This window comes from Plutella xylostella, chromosome Z (assembly GCF_932276165.1).
Source record: "Plutella xylostella chromosome Z, ilPluXylo3.1, whole genome shotgun sequence".
NCBI classification, from domain to species: Eukaryota; Metazoa; Arthropoda; class Insecta; order Lepidoptera; family Plutellidae; genus Plutella; species Plutella xylostella.
In genome coordinates, this window is record NC_064012.1 from 12,939,387 (window position 1) to 12,958,641 (window position 19,255).

At 40.6% G+C, this 19,255-nt stretch overlaps 2 protein-coding genes across 2 annotated transcripts; both read left to right on the forward strand.

Annotated features, from left to right (window-relative positions):
• Positions 1 to 1,419: 1,419 nt before the first annotated feature.
• On the forward strand, positions 1,420 to 4,113 carry LOC125491232. The gene has a single exon (XM_048632714.1). It carries the CDS (start codon positions 1,889 to 1,891, stop codon positions 3,899 to 3,901), a length of 2,013 nt encoding a protein of 670 aa, XP_048488671.1. The 5' UTR covers positions 1,420 to 1,888; the 3' UTR covers positions 3,902 to 4,113.
• Positions 4,114 to 7,711: 3,598 nt separating this feature from the next.
• LOC125491279 lies at positions 7,712 to 8,772 on the forward strand. Its single transcript, XM_048632844.1, has one exon. It carries the CDS (start codon positions 7,907 to 7,909, stop codon positions 8,648 to 8,650), a length of 744 nt encoding a protein of 247 aa, XP_048488801.1. The 5' UTR covers positions 7,712 to 7,906; the 3' UTR covers positions 8,651 to 8,772.
• Positions 8,773 to 19,255: the final 10,483 nt, after the last annotated feature.

The following is a 19,255-nucleotide window of genomic DNA, read 5'->3' on the forward strand; positions in this document are numbered from 1 at the left end:
CTACCATTACTCCAAACAATGAAACGCAAACAAACTTAGCTGCCCATCTTTCTTGCCAGCCCTCGAATCAGGTTTATCTATCTACTGCGCAAATCAAAATAATAAACCCATCAAATTTAAAAACTATGACCGTTCGCGCCCTTTTAGATAGCGGCAGCCAGTCCACTTTTATTTCAAAGGTCAGCCTATGGATACTGTCAAGCTCATAGGTATAGGTAAAACGGAGTGCAGTTTTCTCGACGAACGCTGTACCATCCAAATCAAATCCTTGCACACTAATTATTCAGTTAGCATGTCATGTCCAGTGTTGCCAGAGCTCACGGGTAATATTCCTAAGATTTTAGTAGACACAAAATGCTTCAATCTCCCAGCCAATATCAAATTGGCAGATCCTACTTTTAATCAGCCGGCACCAATCGATGTTTTGATAGGCGCAGATTTATTTTGGGAAATAATTACTAATAATCAAACGTCATTGGGGAAAAATAAACCCTGGTTACGTAGTTCGCTGTTCGGCTGGATAGTTTCCGGTCCTATCATTTTGAGTAGCGAACCTAGCAAAGAACTTACATGCAATTTTTCACGCAATGAAGTCGAATCCCCTATTAATAGTTTAGACAACGAATTAACTCGTTTCTGGGAGCTCGAACAGTTACCAAGCAAATCGCTTTTAAGCGAAAATGAGCAATCATGCGAAAAACACTTTTTACAACACACAACTCGATTATCCGACGGGCGATTTTGTGTTCGCCTTCCACTAAAAGATTCTCCTGACTGTTTAGGAGATTCATACCAAGTAGCAAAAAAAAGACTTCTTTACCTAGAAAAGCGATTTAGAAAGCAACCGGTGCTTGAAAAGGCATATTGTGATTTTATACAAGAGTACACAACCATGGGTCACTGTTCGGAGTTCAACGGAGTCAAACCTGAACCTTCGTTCTTTTTATGTCACCATGCAGTTTTTCGACTTAACAGCGAGAGCACCAAACTGAGGGTCGTCTTCGATGGCTCTAATCCCTCTTCATCAGGCTTTTCCGTCAATAATTTGCAGCTAGTTGGCCCGAATATTCAGGATTCTATATTCTCCATACTGTTAAGATTCCGTCAGCACAAATACGTTCTTACTGGAGACATAGAAAAAATGTATAGGCAAATAATGTGTCATCCGGATGATAGGAATCTTCAAATGATACTATGGAGAGAAGACGAATCGCTACCAATTAAAATGCTAAAGTTAAACACTGTGACATACGGTTTTGCTAGCGCCAGTTACTTAAGTACAAGGTGTTTGTGGCAGCTTGGAGAAGAGTGCTCCGATGACTTAGTCAAAACAATTATTCAGCATGATTTTCTTGTAGATGATTTAATTACGGGTGCAGATACTGAGGAACAGCTACTATACATATTAGAATCAGTATCAGAAGCTTTAAGCAAAGGATGTTTTCCTCTTCGAAAATTCAGATCAAACAACCCGTCTATCTTTAAATCTGCAAATCTAGATTTACAAAAAAATCTCACTCTAAGTGATTCAACTAGTGCTCTTGGCTTAGGGTGGAACCCTTCATGTGATAATCTATACTTTCCAGTCAACAGTCAAGATAGCAATGATAGCGACAAAGTAGTAACTAAGAGACTAATATTGTCTCAGTCACTTAAAATATTTGATGTACTAGGCATTCTCTGTCCATTTACTATTCAATCAAAAATTTTAATTCAAAAATTGTGGATACTAAAGCTTGACTGGAATGATCCAGTACCCAACGAACTTAAAAAAGAATGGGAAAAAATTAGGAATGGTCTATTGTATCTTCAACAAATATCAGTCCCTCGACTTTCATTAATAGACTCCCCTGTTCAAATTGAGCTGCACTCCTTTAGTGACGCCTCCATGCTAGCTTATGGAGCATGTGTTTACTTACGATCAGTGAATGTCAGTGGGCAAGTAGTTGTTCGCTTGCTCTGTGCAAAGTCTAGAGTCTCACCAATAAAGCAATCCACAATTCCGCGACTTGAGCTTTGTGGTGCTCTTCTAGCTGCAAGATTATGCCAAGCGGTCGTTGAATCGCTACGATTATCCTTCACCAGGCTTGTTCATTGGTGCGACTCCACAGTAGTCTTAGGATGGCTCAAAACGAGTCCGAACAGTCTTAAAACCTTTGCCGCCAATAGAGTAGCTGAAATAATAGAGATTACTCAATCTGATGCCTGGCGTCATGTTCCTACCGATTCAAATCCCGCGGATCATGTTTCAAGAGGGGTTTCTGCTAAGCAGCTGCAGAACTTGGATCAGTGGTGGACAGGTCCAAGTTTTTTAACAGAGGCAGAATCACAATGGCCTCAACTCAAAATTCCAATCAAGACAGAATTACCTGAATTAAAATCACATGCTGTCATTACATCTGATCCACCCGTAGTTGATTTTGAACGATTTTCAAAATATAGGCGTTTGGTACGTTCCTTTGCCTACGTTTTACGATTTATACATAATATAAATAAATCCAACTCCAAACTTTCCGGTGATCTTAGCTTAGAAGAATTAGATAAGTCCTATTTTGAACTTATTAAATTATGTCAAAGTCAAAGCTTTCCAACGGAACTTAATTCACTAATGAAAAAACGGCCATTAAGTTCAAGAAATCGAATCATAAATCTAAATCCATTCCTGGATGAGAACGGCATTCTAAGAGTAGGTGGTAGATTGAATCTTTCAACTTACGAAAACGATAAAAAACACCCGATTCTGATTTGTGCAAAACATCATTTCTGCAAATTAATTTTTGAACACAAGCATAATCAAGAATTAATGCATGCTGGTCCTCAAGCGCTACTGTACGCAGTTAGGGAAAACTTATGGCCGGTAAACGGACGATTACTCGCTAGGCGCGTAGTAAAAGGCTGTGTCAAGTGCAGGCGACTTCAGGGTCAAACACTTCATCCTCTAATGGGAAACCTTCCCACGCAACGAGTCACGCCAGCATTTCCGTTCGAATCAGTGGGAATAGATTTTGCAGGCCCATTTTCAATACTTAGCAGGAAAGGACGAGGCGCAAAAACTTCTAAATGTTACTTGTGCTTGTTTATATGTCTAAGATTCAAATGCATTCATTTAGAAGCTGTAAGCGAACTATCAAAGGAAGCTTTTATTTTATCCCTTCGTCGTTTCATTAGCCGTAGGGGGAAACCTCTAGAGATTTTGTGTGACAATGGAAGAAACTTTGTTGCTGCATCCAAAGAAGTAGGTCAATTTTTAAAGACAAATTCAGCGCCCCTTTCTGACTTTGCAACCAATGAATCAATAAAGTTCAAATTTATACCAGCTTACGCTCCACACTTTGCTGGTTACTGGGAAGCCGGCATAAAATCGGCTAAATATCACATAAAAAGAGTCATGGGAAACACTAATTTAACTTTCGAAGAGCTATGTACTCTCTTCGCACAAATTGAGGCTATCCTCAATAGCCGACCCCTGTCTCCCATGTCTTCCTCTCCTACAGATCTCCTTTCTCTCTCCCCAGGGCATTTCCTGATTGGCCGACCACTAAGATCACTGCCGTCACCCTACGTGGAAGAACAGAACATCAGTCCACTACGACGCTACGCCAGACTCGAGCAGATTCGCCAACACTTCTGGCAACGATGGCAGCGAGAGTACATCAGCGAACTACAGCAACGTTCCAAGTGGCGAACCAATCACTCCAGCCTACAGATCGGAGACCTTGTCCTGATCCAAGAAGACAACACATCACCTCTGAACTGGGCACTTGGCAGAGTGTCACGTCTCTATCCCAGCGCTGATGGCATCTCTCGAGTCGCTGATCTCGAGACTCTGAAGGGTCGCATCCGAAGACCGTTTGCCAGACTCTGTCCACTCCCAAAGGGCGACGATGACCAGATTTCTTGAAGAACGAATCTTCAAGCGCGGGGACTATGTTCACGCCAATTCTACATATGCGTGAGACGGAACGCGCCACCTCCTCCTGCCCTCTGATGACGTCACGAAGCCTATATAAGCGGGCCCCGCGATGCCCCGCTCCTTTTTACTTACGCTAATCATACTTACTCGTATATCTATCATTGTAAATATTGGTCTAAAAATACAAGTATAAAAACGTTTTCGAGGTTTTAATTAAAATCCAAAATAGGGAAAAGTTAGTTAGGACCTCCATATGTCTCGCTCAATAGCGTGGACAAGCTGTCATTGTCAAACGTCATAAACTAACCTCAGTCTGATAACAATGAAAAAGATTTTTTTTTAAGAAATGCTTAATTATAACTTTTATTATGTGGAGAGCCTTTGAAGACGAGGGAAGCCGTAGACCTAGATGGATACGTGAGAGTGAAGAGCAATTCGACCTTCGACAAGTACCTCCTAAGCTAAATAATATAGTCATGGTTATATAATATGTTTATGATAAGTACTGGATATAAGAAATAAAAGAAGCTGATTATAATACAATACAATACAATACAATACTCTTTATTTGCACCAAAATAGAACATACAAAAAGAAACTTAAAAATAAAAACAGTACAAAAAGGCGGCCTTATTGCTTATAGCAATCTCTACCAGACAACCTTTGGATGGAAGAGAGTTATAAAAGAAAATAGAAATAGAATTAGAGGTAGCTGAGGTGCAAGTGTATAATACACTACTTAAACACTACATACACTAAATAAATAAATACAGCAAGAAAATAAATAAATAAATACATAATATATATTATTATACCTATACTTACATACAATAATACATAATGATATACAGCAATAATATATTCAACTAAGGCAGTGAATTTAGGTAGTGCCTCTTAACCCTTTCTTTGAAAGAAGCTGCAGAAGGTGCACGTCTTATGTCCTCAGGAAGAGCATTCCAGAGCAGTACAGCTGTCACTGTGAAGGAATCGCCGTAAAAATCGGTTTTGTGCGGTGGAACTTGCAGTCGCAAGTTCTGTGCAGACCGAAGTGTGCGGTCATGCGAACAGTGCCGGAACTTAAAACGCTCTTTTAGGTAGGAAGGAGATGCTGGGTTAAACAGTATGTTGTAAAGTAGTGATAGTATATGGGTATTCCGTCGAAGGCGAATAGGAAGCCACTTGAGTTTAGTGCGAAAATCGGAGATATGGTCATATTTACGTAAACCAAATATAAACCGTATGCAGAAGTTTTGAAGTCTCTCAAGCTTGTTAAGTTGCTCCTGGGTGAGATCGAGATAGCTGGCGTCGGCGTAGTCAAGAATCGGTAATAATAGAGATTGCGAAAGCGCAATCTTAGTGGAAGTTGGAAGGAAATTACGCAATCTCCTAAGCGAAGCAGCAGAGCCAAACACTTTTCGGCTGACTGATTCAAGTTGAGGTCCCCAAGACAAGTATTTATCAATAAAGACTCCCAGGTTCTTGACTGTACTTGCAAATGGAATATTAATACTATCAAAAAGTACTGATGGGAGGTTCGGAAAATCCACATTGCACAACAGTCTAGAGCTGCCTATTATAATAACTTGAGTTTTAGATGGATTGACTCTAAGTCCAAATCGTTTACTCCAGTCTGATATGTTGTTCAAATCAGTGTTCGTCTCTGCAATCGCCCGAGGTAAGTCAGAAGGAACTGCATGTGTATAAATTTGGAGATCATCTGCGTAAAGGTGGTAGGAAGAAGATAGATTTTCAGAGATACTATTGATAAAGATAGCAAATAGGAGAGGGGACAACACGCCACCTTGCGGTACACCAGCTGAGGTACTGCACCATTTAGAGTATGAATCCTCTATACCAGTGTTTTTCAACCTGTGGGTCGCGACCCCCTGGGGGGTCGCGAAGCTTCTGTAGGGGGGTCGCCAAAGGGCGAAAAAACTGGGAACTTTAGTAAAAAAACAATAAAGACCATTACATAGTATTGATTTATTAAGAAAGACTCTTACTTTAAAAATACTTTTACTTAAAATTTTCTTAAATGCGAAGGCTGAGCTTGTTTTTTATTAATTAAATTATCTCATCGTGGATCTGTTTTAGTACAATAGACCACATCCACACCGTAAGGCAGTTTACACAGAAGACCGAAGAGTATAATCAACCTCTGTATCTAGCCTATGTGGACTATGAAAACGCCTTCAACTCCATCGAGACATGGGCAATTTTGGAAGCGTTGCAGAGATTTCAAATCGACTGGCGCTATATCGAGAAGTTGAGGAGTCATATGTATAAATGGCGAGTACATGTCTCACCTCTCTGTTTCGCGGACGAAATCGTTATTATGGCAGAATCTCTGCAGGAACTCAGCTGGATGATGGAAGTGGCCTAAATGCTGCTTCCCAACGTGTAGGCTTCGGGGTATAAACTTGGACAAGACGAAAGTCATGTACAATGCTCACATCGAACCGGAGCCGGTGATCGTTAGTGAGACAACAATTCATTCGGAAAACTTTGTCAGCACATATTCTTCTTGGCCATCCCTGAAAGCCTGAAGACTAAAGATCTCAACCAGTGCGTCCTGCCAGTGATGACGTATGGTGCAGAGACGTGGGCACTGACGACGGTAGGACTAGTCCACCGATTTAAAGTCGCTCAGCGTGATATGGTGAGAGCTATGCTTGGGGTTTCTCTGATGGATCGTATCAGAAATGAAGTTATCCGTCAGAGGACTAAGGTTACCGACATCGCTGACAAAATATGCAAGCTGAAGTGGTAATGTGCTGGTGATAACCATTGGGTAAACGAGTTCTCGAGTATAGACCACGAATAGGCAAACGCAGCGTGGGAGGCCTTCCTGCCTGGATCAAAGACGACGACCACAAGTATATTTTTTTTGTAAAGCCAGGTATTTTGTCTTTTTATTTTCATTTCACCCTTGAAAACTTTTATTCAAGATATTTAAATGCTCAAAAAAGTCGAAAAGAAAAAGCTAATTTCGAAAAAGAAATTCCGGGTCGCAATGGCATTAGTCGTACGTACCTATGTACAATTGTACATGGCCACACGTATCCGATGTGTGTAATTGTAAAATAATGTGTTTTTAAATCCGATAAGTATGCGTACTACTTCGAATCCTAATCATGGAGACCATAAATACGTCGTATGGAATGAATATTGTGAATACTGTAACAGTGTAACATACACATACATACATGATATAAAACCGAAAGGGTCAAGGGGGTCGCGAAATATTTTTTTATTCCAGGGGGGTCGCGTCATGAAAAAGGTTGAAAAACACTGCTCTATACGGATGCGTTGCTGGCGCCCATGCAAGTAACTATGAAACCAGTCAATTACCGTTGGAGATATGTTGAGAGAACGAAGAATGCCAAGCAAGATGTCGAAATTGACAGTATTAAAAGCATTGCTGAAGTCAAGAAGGGATAGGATAGTCAGCTTTCCATTTTCCATACCCTGGCGGATGTCATCAGTGATTTTCACGAGAGCAGTGACCGTGCTGTGGCCAGGGCGGAAGCCGGACTGAAAGGGATTCATAAGATTGTTTCGAATGAGAAAACCAGTTAATTGGTGATGGACAAGACGTTCAAGGACTTTGGAGAGGAAAGGAAGGATGGATATGGGTCGATAGTCCGAAAAAGACGAAGGATTGTGTTTTTTAGGAAGGGGGATAATTTGGGCTTCTTTCCAAAGGGAAGGAAAAGTACTAGAGTGAATAGAGGAGTTCAGGATATGCGTGATGATAGGAAGGATTATATTAAGTATAGGAACTATCGGTTTTTCGGGTAGGTGTGAAAAATAAACACACATTTAAGATTGGATTAATTTATAATTAAAATAGTTACAAGTATTAATAAAATAGTATACTACTATATTATGATAGTGTAACATTAAATACCTGCCATCAATTATTAACTCCATAATTAAAGCAATATTTCCTGCACTACAACCAAAACACTGAGCTAACCTCAAACGTAAACAATGGAGGGCATCAAGGAGTCGATTGCTGAGATGATGGGCCAGCTGAATGTGCGAATGGCTAGCTTTGAGGCACAAATAAATAAGGCCCCGGCTTCTCCTTCAGCTACAGGACTGGCTGCCGAATTTGCTGCATTCAGGAGCTTCACTGTGTCGGCTTTTGGCATCCTCCAGAAGCAAGTTGAGATGCTGGCCAGTGGCATGGATCACCTGGACATGCGCAGCCGCCGGAAGATCTTACTTGTCCATGGGATACCGGAGGACAAGAAGGAGGATGTGGCCAACACTGCAGTGCAGGTGATCACAAAGCACACCAAGGTGCCTGACTTGTTCTGCAGACAAGACATCGCTCGCAGCCACAGGATGGGGCGCATGGGTGACAAGCCGAGGCCCATACTTGTCAAATTCAAGGACTTGGCTCTCCGGAACACGGTTTGGTACTCCAAGGCAAAGATGAAGGGCAGCGGAGTCACTCTCTCTGAGTTCCTCACCAAGCCGCGACATGAAGCATTCATGGCGGCTCGGGAGCGGGTCGGCGTGAAGCAATGCTGGACGCGGGACGGCTGCGTGGTGGTGCTGGGAGCCGATGGCAAGCAGCATCGCGTCGTGACGCTCGCTGAGCTCGACCAGGTTTGTCCGCCGACCAGTCAGAACGTCGGTCAGGCGGCGCCAAAGGCCGTCAGCAGCAAAGCACCGGACGTGTCGTTGGCATCCAGCAGAGCGAAGAGAGTCGCATCAAGGAAGTAATGGTGTGGTGTGCGCTTGATAAAATTTATTTTTCCTTTTAGTTTTCGACACAAACTTATACCCTCTTTTATTAATTAATTTCTTTTTGTGTTGTTGATAATATGCATTGCATTGCATGCATTATCTGTGATTGTCCGTTTCGTTTTAAATGTCAAATTGTCAATGTCAAAATTAGTTGTCAACCATTGTCAACATTAAAATTTGTTTTGTTTTTGTAGTCTGTGATGAAAACTTTAAAAATTTTATTCTGAGGTTTGTAGAAATTGTTTAGTTTTTGCTGTTTATTACTTTTTCTTGTATTTTCTCTGCGTTTAGAAATTGCTTTATTAGTTAGTATAGTTCAGAAACTGGCAGATGGTTGGGTATTTAATTAAATAAAGTACCAAACAGTACCAAAACACTTCACATATATTATACATACACATTATTTATTGTGTTACACATTATATAAAGTATTTAGCTGTTATAATTATAATATTTATTTTATTAGGTATATTATATATTATTATATTTAGAACTTAATGATTTCTGATGATGACAGTAGTAGTAGTAGTAGTGAATTCCAGTTTGATTCTTGTTCCTCATCCGATGATAGCTTCCAAAGTATCCCCACAGTATCAGACACCCTAAAATCTACATTTACAGATTTTAGGAATAACTTTAATGTAGTACACATAAACGCCCAGAGCATTCCAAGTCATTATCCTGATATGTTAGCTACATTTGACGACAAAAACATCCATGCGATACTGGTTTCGGAGTCTTGGCTCAAACCATGTCACCCGTCTACTTCCTATTCTTTACCTGGCTTCATCCTTATCAGAAATGACCGCATTGGTTTTCGTGGTGGAGGAGTTGCCATATACCTGCGCCCTCATATTCCCTACTCAATTGTAAGTATGTCAACCCAGCCCCCCCCTGTCAATGCAGGTGAGCATCTTTTAATTGAGGTCACTCTGTCCCATACTAAAACCTTGCTTGGAGTATATTATAATCCGTCCATGCATAATAATTTCTTCCATTCTTTCGAAAAGCTCCTAGAAGACTTAACTCCTGATTTTCGGCAAGTTTTAGTTATGGGAGACTTCAATACCTGTTTACTCAGGAATGACAGTCGGTCCTCTTCTCTTATGTCAGCTACAAAAGCCAGCAACTTATCCATACTTCCCCTCGGTGCCACGCATCATTTTCCCAATTGTATCCCTACCCTCTTAGACTTAATATTAGTGTCATCTCCTCAACATGTAGCTAAGCACGGTCAATTTGGGGCTGATCAATTCTCTTATCACGATTTAATTTACGTATCCTATAAAATTCGCCCCCCCAAATCCAAACCTAAAACTCTTCTTCAGCGCAATTTTGGTGGAATGGTGCTGGAGAATCTTTGCAGTGATGCGAAAAACTTAGCTTGGGACACTGTCTATAGTGCTGATACGATGGATGCAAAGATTAATATCTTCAACTCATTAATCATCCAGCTGTATGATATCCATGCGCCTGTGAGAGCAGTTAAAATTAAACATCTTCCTGCTCCTTGGCTAACTGATGAAATTAAGCAACTCATTAGCCAAAAAGCTGCAGCCAAATCTAGGTTTAAGTGTAGCTCATCTGACAGAAATAGGCAGAAATACACTGCTATACGTAATCACTGCAATAAGGTGTGTAGGGATGCACAACGACGCCATATTCACGAATCGGTTCAAAACGGTGACCCAGCTAAAGTCTGGAATTTCCTCAGGTCGCTAGGAGTTGGTAGATCTCGTTCTGATTCTATTCCCAAGGACATAGACATTAACTGTCTTAACCAGCATTTCACATCCTCTGTGGCCATGAATAGTGCTACTAAACACAACACACTGAATTTTCTTTCATCTCAACCAACTCCTGACATTTCCTTATTTAACTTCAGTGACTTTACCGATTGTGACGTTAAGAAGAGCATACTACATATCACATCGAATGCGATCGGTACTGACAGTATCAGTCGGAACATGGTTCTTCCTATTCTAGACATAATCCTCCCAGTAATCACACACATCCTTAACTATTCCATTTCCTCTAAAACATTCCCATCCGCTTGGAAAGATGCTCAAGTCACTCCCTTGCCCAAGAAATCCAATCCATCTCTTGCTGACTTCCGTCCTATTTCCATCCTTCCCTTCCTTTCCAAGGTACTCGAACGTCTGGTCCATTACCAGCTGAATGCATTCCTAGTGCGAAACAACTTAATGAATCCGTACCAATCTGGGTTCCGCCCGGGACATAGCACTGTAACGGCCTTAGTGAAAATCACTGACGACGTTCGTCAGGGTATGGAGAATGGTGAGCTGACGGTGCTGTCACTACTCGATTTTAGCAATGCCTTCAATACAGTCGATTATGACATACTATTGGGGATATTGCGCTCTCTTAATGTATCTCCAACGGTAATTGACTGGTTTCATAGTTACTTGCACGGGCGCCGGCAGCGAATCCGTATTGAGGAGTCATTCTCTCTATGGTGCAGCACAACGGCCGGAGTCCCGCAAGGTGGCGTGTTGTCCCCTCTTCTCTTTGCCATATTTATTAACAGTATTTCTAATCACTTATCTTCTTCCTACCACCTTTATGCAGATGATCTACAAATATACAGCCATGCTCCTTTATCAGATCTCTCCGTTGCAATCAACAGAACAAATACTGACCTAGAACATATTTTGAAGTGGAGCAGTGACTTCGGCCTAAGAGTCAATCCGACTAAAACCCAGGTGATCATTCTTGGCAGCCCTAGATTTATTTCCATGATTGACTTCGATTCCCTTCCACCAGTTATTTTTGATGGTGTACATATAGAGTGGAGTAAAGAAGTTAAAAACTTGGGGGTGTATCTGGACAGATCCATGACATGGAAAAAGCAGCTGGAAGTAGTTAGTAGAAAGATGTTTGCTTCAGCAGGTTCACTTCGCAGATTGCGGAATTTCTTGCCCACTTCCACCAAAATTGAGCTTTCTCAGTCTTTACTTCTACCTATTTTAGATTATGCCGATTCTTGCTATCCAGATTTAACTGAGGAGCAGTTAAATAAGCTTGAGCGACTCCAAAATTTTTCCATACGGTTTATATTTGGCTTACGCAAATATGACCATGTTTCCGACTTTCGCGCGAAACTCAAGTGGCTCCCTATTCGTCTTCGTCGCAATGCCCACATTCTTTCACTTTTATATTCCATACTCTTTAACCCAACATACCCCGCTTACTTAAAAGAACGCTTTCAGCTTCGTTGTGAATCTCACAACCTGACACTGCGCTCTACCCACAATCTCCGCCTTAATATCCCTCCTAATACCACTAAATTCTTCAGTGCTTCTTACACAGTACGTGCTATCACTTTGTGGAATGATCTTCCTTCAAAAATCCGACAAGCACCAACTCTGGAAACCTTTAAGAGAATGGTGAAGGAACACTACCTTAAATCAACTGTTTAGCTGTTATCAGATCATTAAATATGTATTAAAAATCATGTATGTAGGTATAATATGTATGATATGTATGTGTATGTATATGATGTATGTATGTATATATGTGTTTGTATATATTTATATATGTATTATATTGTATATAATTGTGTATTATAATACATGTAGTAGGCGTATGTACTTGTGTGTATTTTTTATTTATTTTTTGCTTATATTTAGTGTGTAGTTAGATAATAATAACTTAAATTATACTATATTCCTTGAGTAAGTACACTGAACCCCTTTTATATCTCTAGTCCATCCATCCAAAGGTTGTCTGGAAGAGATCGCTATAAGCGATAAGACCGCCTTTTGTACCCTAGTTAAGTGTCTATGTAAAATTGTTAATCATTTCTTGGTGTACAAATAAAGAGTACTCTATCTATCTATCTAACTATCATATTTCGACTCAAGCTGTCACTCCCAACAGCGTTGGAAGTAATAGAAAGAATATTCTTCTCAACATCACAATCGGAGAATTGACGAATATTAAAAGACGGAAAGTCAGGTGTTGGTATAGAAGAAAGATGATTAAGAGTTTTGATTTTAGTAGCGGAGTCTAAATCAGAGGTAGAGGAGAAATGTGAATTCAAAGATTCTAGATCAAGGTCTTTCGGGACTACGTTATTACGGGCCTTGCCAACACCTAATGACTTTAGAAAATTCCAAACTTTGGCCGGATCGCCATTTTCTACAGACTTATGGATGTGGCGTCGTTGTGCGTCCCTACACACCTTGTTGCAGTGATTTCTCAAAGCTACAAATTTTTGCTTGTTTCCTTCATTAGGCTGAGATTTGAATTTGGACTTGGCAGCATTTTTCCGATAAATAATGTCTTTAATATCATCAGTCAACCATGGCGCCGGCAAGTGCTTTACTTTGATTGCCCTGACCGGGGCATGCACGTCATAAAGATTGGTTAAGAGTGAGTTGAACAGAGACACTTGTTCGTCGACGCTGTTTGCATCTAGAACAACATTCCAATCAATATTCCGTGCATCCCTTCTCAGGTTATCCAGATCCATTCCACTAAAATTGCGCTGAAGAAGAATTCTTGGCTTAGCCTTGGGGGGACGAATTTTATAAGAAAGGAAGATGAGGTCGTGATAAGAAAAACCATCAGCCCCACATTGACCGTGCTTAGCAACATGAGTAGTGGACGATACAATGATGAGATCAAGAAGAGAGGGAGTAGAGTTAGGAAAGTGATGGGTAGAACCTAGTGGAAGAATATTCATGTTGCTAGCTTTAACAATAGATTGAAGGCATGAAGACCGGGAATCATTTTTCAAAAGACACGTATTGAAGTCACCCATTATGATGCTATGCTTATACCTAGGCGTAAAGTCCGCAACAAGTTTTTCAAAAGAATTGAAGAAGTTGACATGACATGAGTGGCTATAGTACACACCAAGCAAGACCTTAGTGTGGGAGAGAGTGACTTCTATGAAAAGATGTTCACCGGCATCAGATGGGGGTGGTTGAGGTGAGGAATTTAACACAGAGTATGGAATATGGGAACGGAGGTAAATGGCAACTCCCCCGCCCCGAGAACCGGTGCGGTCGTTGCGAATAAGATTAAACCCAGGCAATGAATAAGAAGAAGTGGAGAGACATGGCTTAAGCCATGACTCCGAAACTAAAATTGCATGTAGGTTTTTGTTGTGAAATGAAGCCAGCATATCTGAGAAATGAGACGGGATACTTTGAGCATTAATGTGCACAACATTGAAGTTTTTCGGGACATCATGGAAGTGACTGTCCAAAACTTCAGGTAAAGAAGGCAAACTTATGAAACTACTACAACTACTACTGTTTAAAACATCCGATGAGGAACAAGAGTCAAATCCTGCACTATCTGAATCGCAACCATCACTGTTGTTGAACATACTAAATGCATATAATAAATACTATACGTACCAATATTTATATATAAAAATATGTTATCTAAAATATATATTAATTCTAATTAATTACTTAGTTAAAACTTAAATTCCATCTGCCAGCAGTAAAGTTGAGAGCTAAAGAAAAAATAAAATATTACTACTCTTATGCAACAGGGTCCTAAGAAAAACAAAAGTTTGAATGAAACGAAACGCAAAGACAACTGTTACAGAGTTAATCTGTGAAAAATTTAAATTGACACGTGATTGACACTGACACTTGACATTTAGAAACACAACATCACAACAATAAAAAAATAATTGATAATAAAAAAGGTAGAACTAAAACAAGAAAAACAGAAGTACACCCAAATGAAGTTACTTCCTGACTGTACCAGCCCTTTTTGGCCTCGCTATGGAAGCTGGCTTATAATATTTTATGATTTATTTATTTTTTACCTACATAAATCATTTATTCAAGGTTATAATATAAATTAGCATTTAACTAGTGAAGCCTAACCTAATTGTATATAAAATTATGAAAACTGAACTAAAAGATAAAATTTTACAAATTCAAAGTATTCGCCTCAAACTTAGTCTAACTAGTCAAAGATGCCGCCTCGTATCGTTCCTGGCTCGAAAGTGCCCAACAAGCCAGCCGCATTACCGCGCTGTATCGCCAACGAAATGCGCTGAACCAGGAACGACCCGGAGCGAGCATCATGACCTTTTTCCTTCAGGCGCTTGCCAAGCTCTCTGATGAAGCATAATGCCTCTGTTCCCCAGGAACCTGCTGCTTCGACAGCAAAGGGCAAAAAGCTGTAAGAGGCTTTTAAATTAGAGTACTTTAAATGCTTTGCCCCTGCAGCTGTCTCAGCAGCAGCTCCTCCAGCACGAATTGTGTTGCCGAGATGAGCGGCGGCATAGGTACTTACGCATGTGGCGTCCCAAACCAGACATTGGCCCCTCTGCCAAGGAATTAGTGTGAAGCCATCAGGGCGCTTCCCGTCGGTCCGAAACAAACCAGGAGGTTCAATGACGCACGGGATATTAGCTGACACCAAAGCTCTGCGTATTATATCGTTGAGGGCACTATGACGGGGCAACCTCCCAGCACACCTCGTGCAGCTGAGAGCATGGTGGCCGTCTGCCTCTACCATCACTCCGCAGATGCACTTGTGTGGGACACAGACGTCGCAACCAAGTCGCAATGCTACTGCAATGCGTAAACTGTCATTGTCCAAATATGTGCCAAGCTGGGGCGAAGGCAGTGCATGCAACCAGGCTCCCGCTTCCGGTCTCGTAACCGCCTTAATCCGTGCAAGGTGGGCCCCCGAGGAGTTTGCCATAATATCAGCAACGAGAGCCTTACACTGAATTTCATCCCATTCTTTCTGTATATTCGGTTTGACAACATTCTGGTTCGGATGCCTGCTAGCCCACTCTGTCAACCCTACATCTACGAACGGAACCTTAAATCCATCACCATTAATTGAGAGTATTTGAGTGACTAGATTTACGACCCCGTGCGCCGACGCAAGGAATCCGACTAGGGCAGTATCTTGCAGCCTACGAACCCCAATGCCTCCATGTCGTATGGGCAAAGATGCTTGACACCATTGCGCGTCATTTAGAGAGACATTCAGAACTTTTTCCAATGTCCGCTTTACAGTCGCGTCCAATGCCGCCACCTCATCAGGGAACAGCCAGGCGGGAGATGTTCTCACGGTGTACGTCAGCCTGGGCATAGCAAGGCAACTCCTTAATAGGATGAGGGCTACACAAGATGATGGTTTATCTAACTGCGTTATGATATTATATTTCTTTTTACAAGCAATTAAAACCTAAATAACTAACACAATTAATTTATATTATCATCCATGTCTTTTAATTTGTTTGCCAGCTCCACCAGCTTCTCCTGCTCCAACTTATACATCTAATATGAATTTTTAAAATTCTCATGGTTGCCTCATGCTGCTCTTTAGCTTGCTCATTAGCGTTTAGCAGCGTTTGAATGCTTCCTAGCTTAGCTGCAAGAGACTCAGATTGTGAAAGTTTCAAAACTGGTGGCCTGCGGCTTGTAGCCTGTGTACTCGTATTAGGCCTTGCTGGAGTTACTAAAACTGGTGGGGATGACGCCACTGAGTTAGAAGTTAATGGTTAACTGTATGTGACAGCTCGTCATTATCATGGTTTGAATTTTCTTCTACACTGAGTCTGAGAGCAGGATTCTATTTGTTTCGAATCATTTTAGCAGTATAATGAATTGATTTCCTGATTTGTTGTACCTGTATGGAGGAGGCTTACATCCTGCAGCGGATAACATGTGGCTAACGAAGAAGAAGCAGCTAAATTATCTTATTCAAACGATGAACTCTGTGAAGCCATAGCCACATGTCATTCCTGTGACTGGCTTGGATGTGACGCATGTACTTCAGATCCATCATATTAATTATTGCGATTTTTATGTCGACGATATGGTCACGGGTTTAGACGATAAAAATGATTTGTTAAGGCAAATGTTTCAAACACACTTCAGTCAGGCTGTTTTCCATTACGCAAATGGATTTACAACTTTGTACCCGATGATAGCAGCTATGATCAGCAGTCGGATTTTAAATCATTTAAAGATAATAACAATGATAACCATTGAACATTGGGCATAGGTTGGTCTCCCATCAGTGATGAATTTCATTTCAATACCAATTATAAAAAACAATGAAAATTCAATTACAAAGCGCACTATCTTATCTAGCGTTTCTCAAATTTTCGACCCGCTAGGTTTTCTTAGTCCAACAATAATGCAAGCTAAGGTTTTATTGCAACAACTTTGGCTTCTAAAGATATCCTGGGACGATGAACTACCTAATGACGTCACGCAAGTCTGGGTTCGATTCGTCTCACCATTACCCATTCTTGATAAAATAAGAATCCCGCGTCATGCTATAGGTATAAATCTAAAATTTATTGAATGTCACGTATTTGTCGACGCCTCTCAGTCGAGGTTAATAATTTAACGGGCAGCTTGTGGCGAGCTGTTGGGCATTAGCGACCCCAACAGAACATTGGACAGAACGGCGTGGCGCACGCTTGTGAAGGCCCTCTGTACCACTGGGGTACCATAGGACAGCAACAAATGTCGAATGTTGACTTCAACATGGCATGAGGTGCTAAGGATGGAGAGGTATTCCACGGCTCTCAGGACAATCGCGTTATCGGTCAAGATCCCTACAAGCACCTTACTGGGTAATACATCCTTCCTCGAGCATTGCTGCTCTAGCGGTACACCACTCAAGCCAGCCAATGAAGGCAAACAAGAGGTGGGAGATCCTGTTCCTCGTCAGTGTTCACTCTGGACAACCAATAAAGGCAAGCCAGAGATGAGGAACAGGGGTCTCCCCGGCATCGGGTGGGTTGTCATTTTAGTATTATTTAGTTTTCTATTGCAATTGAGTGCAATTTATATAAAATATATAACAACCGAAAACTGAAGTGATAAACTATGTCGCTTTCTAAGCCCATCATAGAGTTCATAACTAAGAAACTAAAACGCGAGAAACTACTATACGACGGCCGTCAGTAGCATAAAATTAAAACTTATGTGAACGATTTTTTTTTGGAAATTTTACAATAAAATCGGTTGTAAAGGTAATGTGACTGTTAAAACAGTTTGAAGAAGTAGTATGCGGACTAGAAGACGATGGCGTGCACTTAGTTGCTATCTAAGCAAAATTTGTCAACATTAAAAGTGGTCTATACAAAGCAAGAAATAAGGCATTAGGAGTTTCTAAGCTCCATTTTGAATCACCAACTTAAGTAGAAATACCAAAAAAATATAAAAACTTCCTCCAGGGCAAATTGACCCGAACTGCACTACATCAACACGGTACCCTTTGTCTAATAAATTGGTAAGGGAAAAACTGAGCTGTGTAAACTGGTCGGATATGTTATCTATCGAATGCCCTCTATTATTGTACGAAAGGCTAGCACTGGTTTTTGGCCGAATTTATGAAGAAATTAAAATTAAAGTAACATTTTCCAACAAAAGGCATACACAACCTTGGATAAATAGGCAATTAGCGGTAATGTTAGAAAAAAGAGATCAACTATTTAGAGCTTGGAAATCTATGCCCCATAGTATGACTCGTAGACTTGATTATACAAAATACCGAAATAAAATAAATAAAATCGTAAACTCGGCTAAGAACAAGTATAGACAGGGAGAAATAAAAAAATTTAATGGTGATTTCAGAAAAATATGGGTAAATATTATTGAATGGATTGGGCGAAATAAGGCTAATTTAGATGAAGTTATTATTAAGTATTTAGGTAAGACAGAGATCCTACATAATATTTGTAACACATTCTCCAATACATTCACGCAAGAAATACAAAATCTAAAGCATAATTGTACAACATTTTTTTTGGATAGAAGCTCCTATGTAAAAAAAACTGATGTGTCTTTTCGATTCCAGAAAGTGAGCGCTTTCAAAGTATCTAAAATTATTGATAAAATGAGTTGTGAAAAGGCACCCGGCTTAGATAAAATTAGGGTACAAGATCTAAAATATGTCAAGACTGAGATTTGCCATTTGTTAGCAAAATTCATAAACATGTGTTTGGTAAAAGGTATATATCCTGACGACCTCAAAAAATCTGTAATCAGACCAATTTATAAGCAAGGTAATCATCTGGACTATACTAATTATCGGCCTATTGCTATACTGTCTGCAATAAACGAAATTGTTGAAAAAACTGTCGTTAAGAAAATTAGTCCCTTTTTAGAGAATAACAATGTTATATCTGTGTCCCAATATGGCTTCAGAAAAGGCCGTAGCACCTCTTCAGCTCTGGCAAAATTCAGTGACTATGTAAACAGCCATCTGAATAAAGGAAGACAGGTACTTGCGTTTTTATCGATTTTAAAAAGCGTTCGATACGCTCGAACATAATCAGCTGTTACAGGCGATGAATGAGTGTGGGATAAGTGGTCCAACCAACCAGTGGTTACGTAGTTACCTTAACCATAGGACGTTACGCACCGTAATCAGTGGAACAGCCGGGTCTGAAGCCAAGGTCAGTGATGGTGTCCGGACTGGCTCAGTGTATGGACCAGTCGGGTACATCATGCACGTAAACAGTGTAGCGAACGTAGTACATAACTCCCAACTGTACATGTACGCTGATGACATGTGCCTACTATCCGCTGGAAAAGACATTACGAGCAT

Excerpts from the sequence above, each read along its gene's own strand:
- LOC125491232 (XM_048632714.1), top strand. The coding sequence starts at position 1,889 with ATGCTAGCTTATGGAGCATGTGTTTACTTACGATCAGTGAATGTCAGT.
- LOC125491279 (XM_048632844.1), top strand. The coding sequence starts at position 7,907 with ATGGAGGGCATCAAGGAGTCGATTGCTGAGATGATGGGCCAGCTGAAT.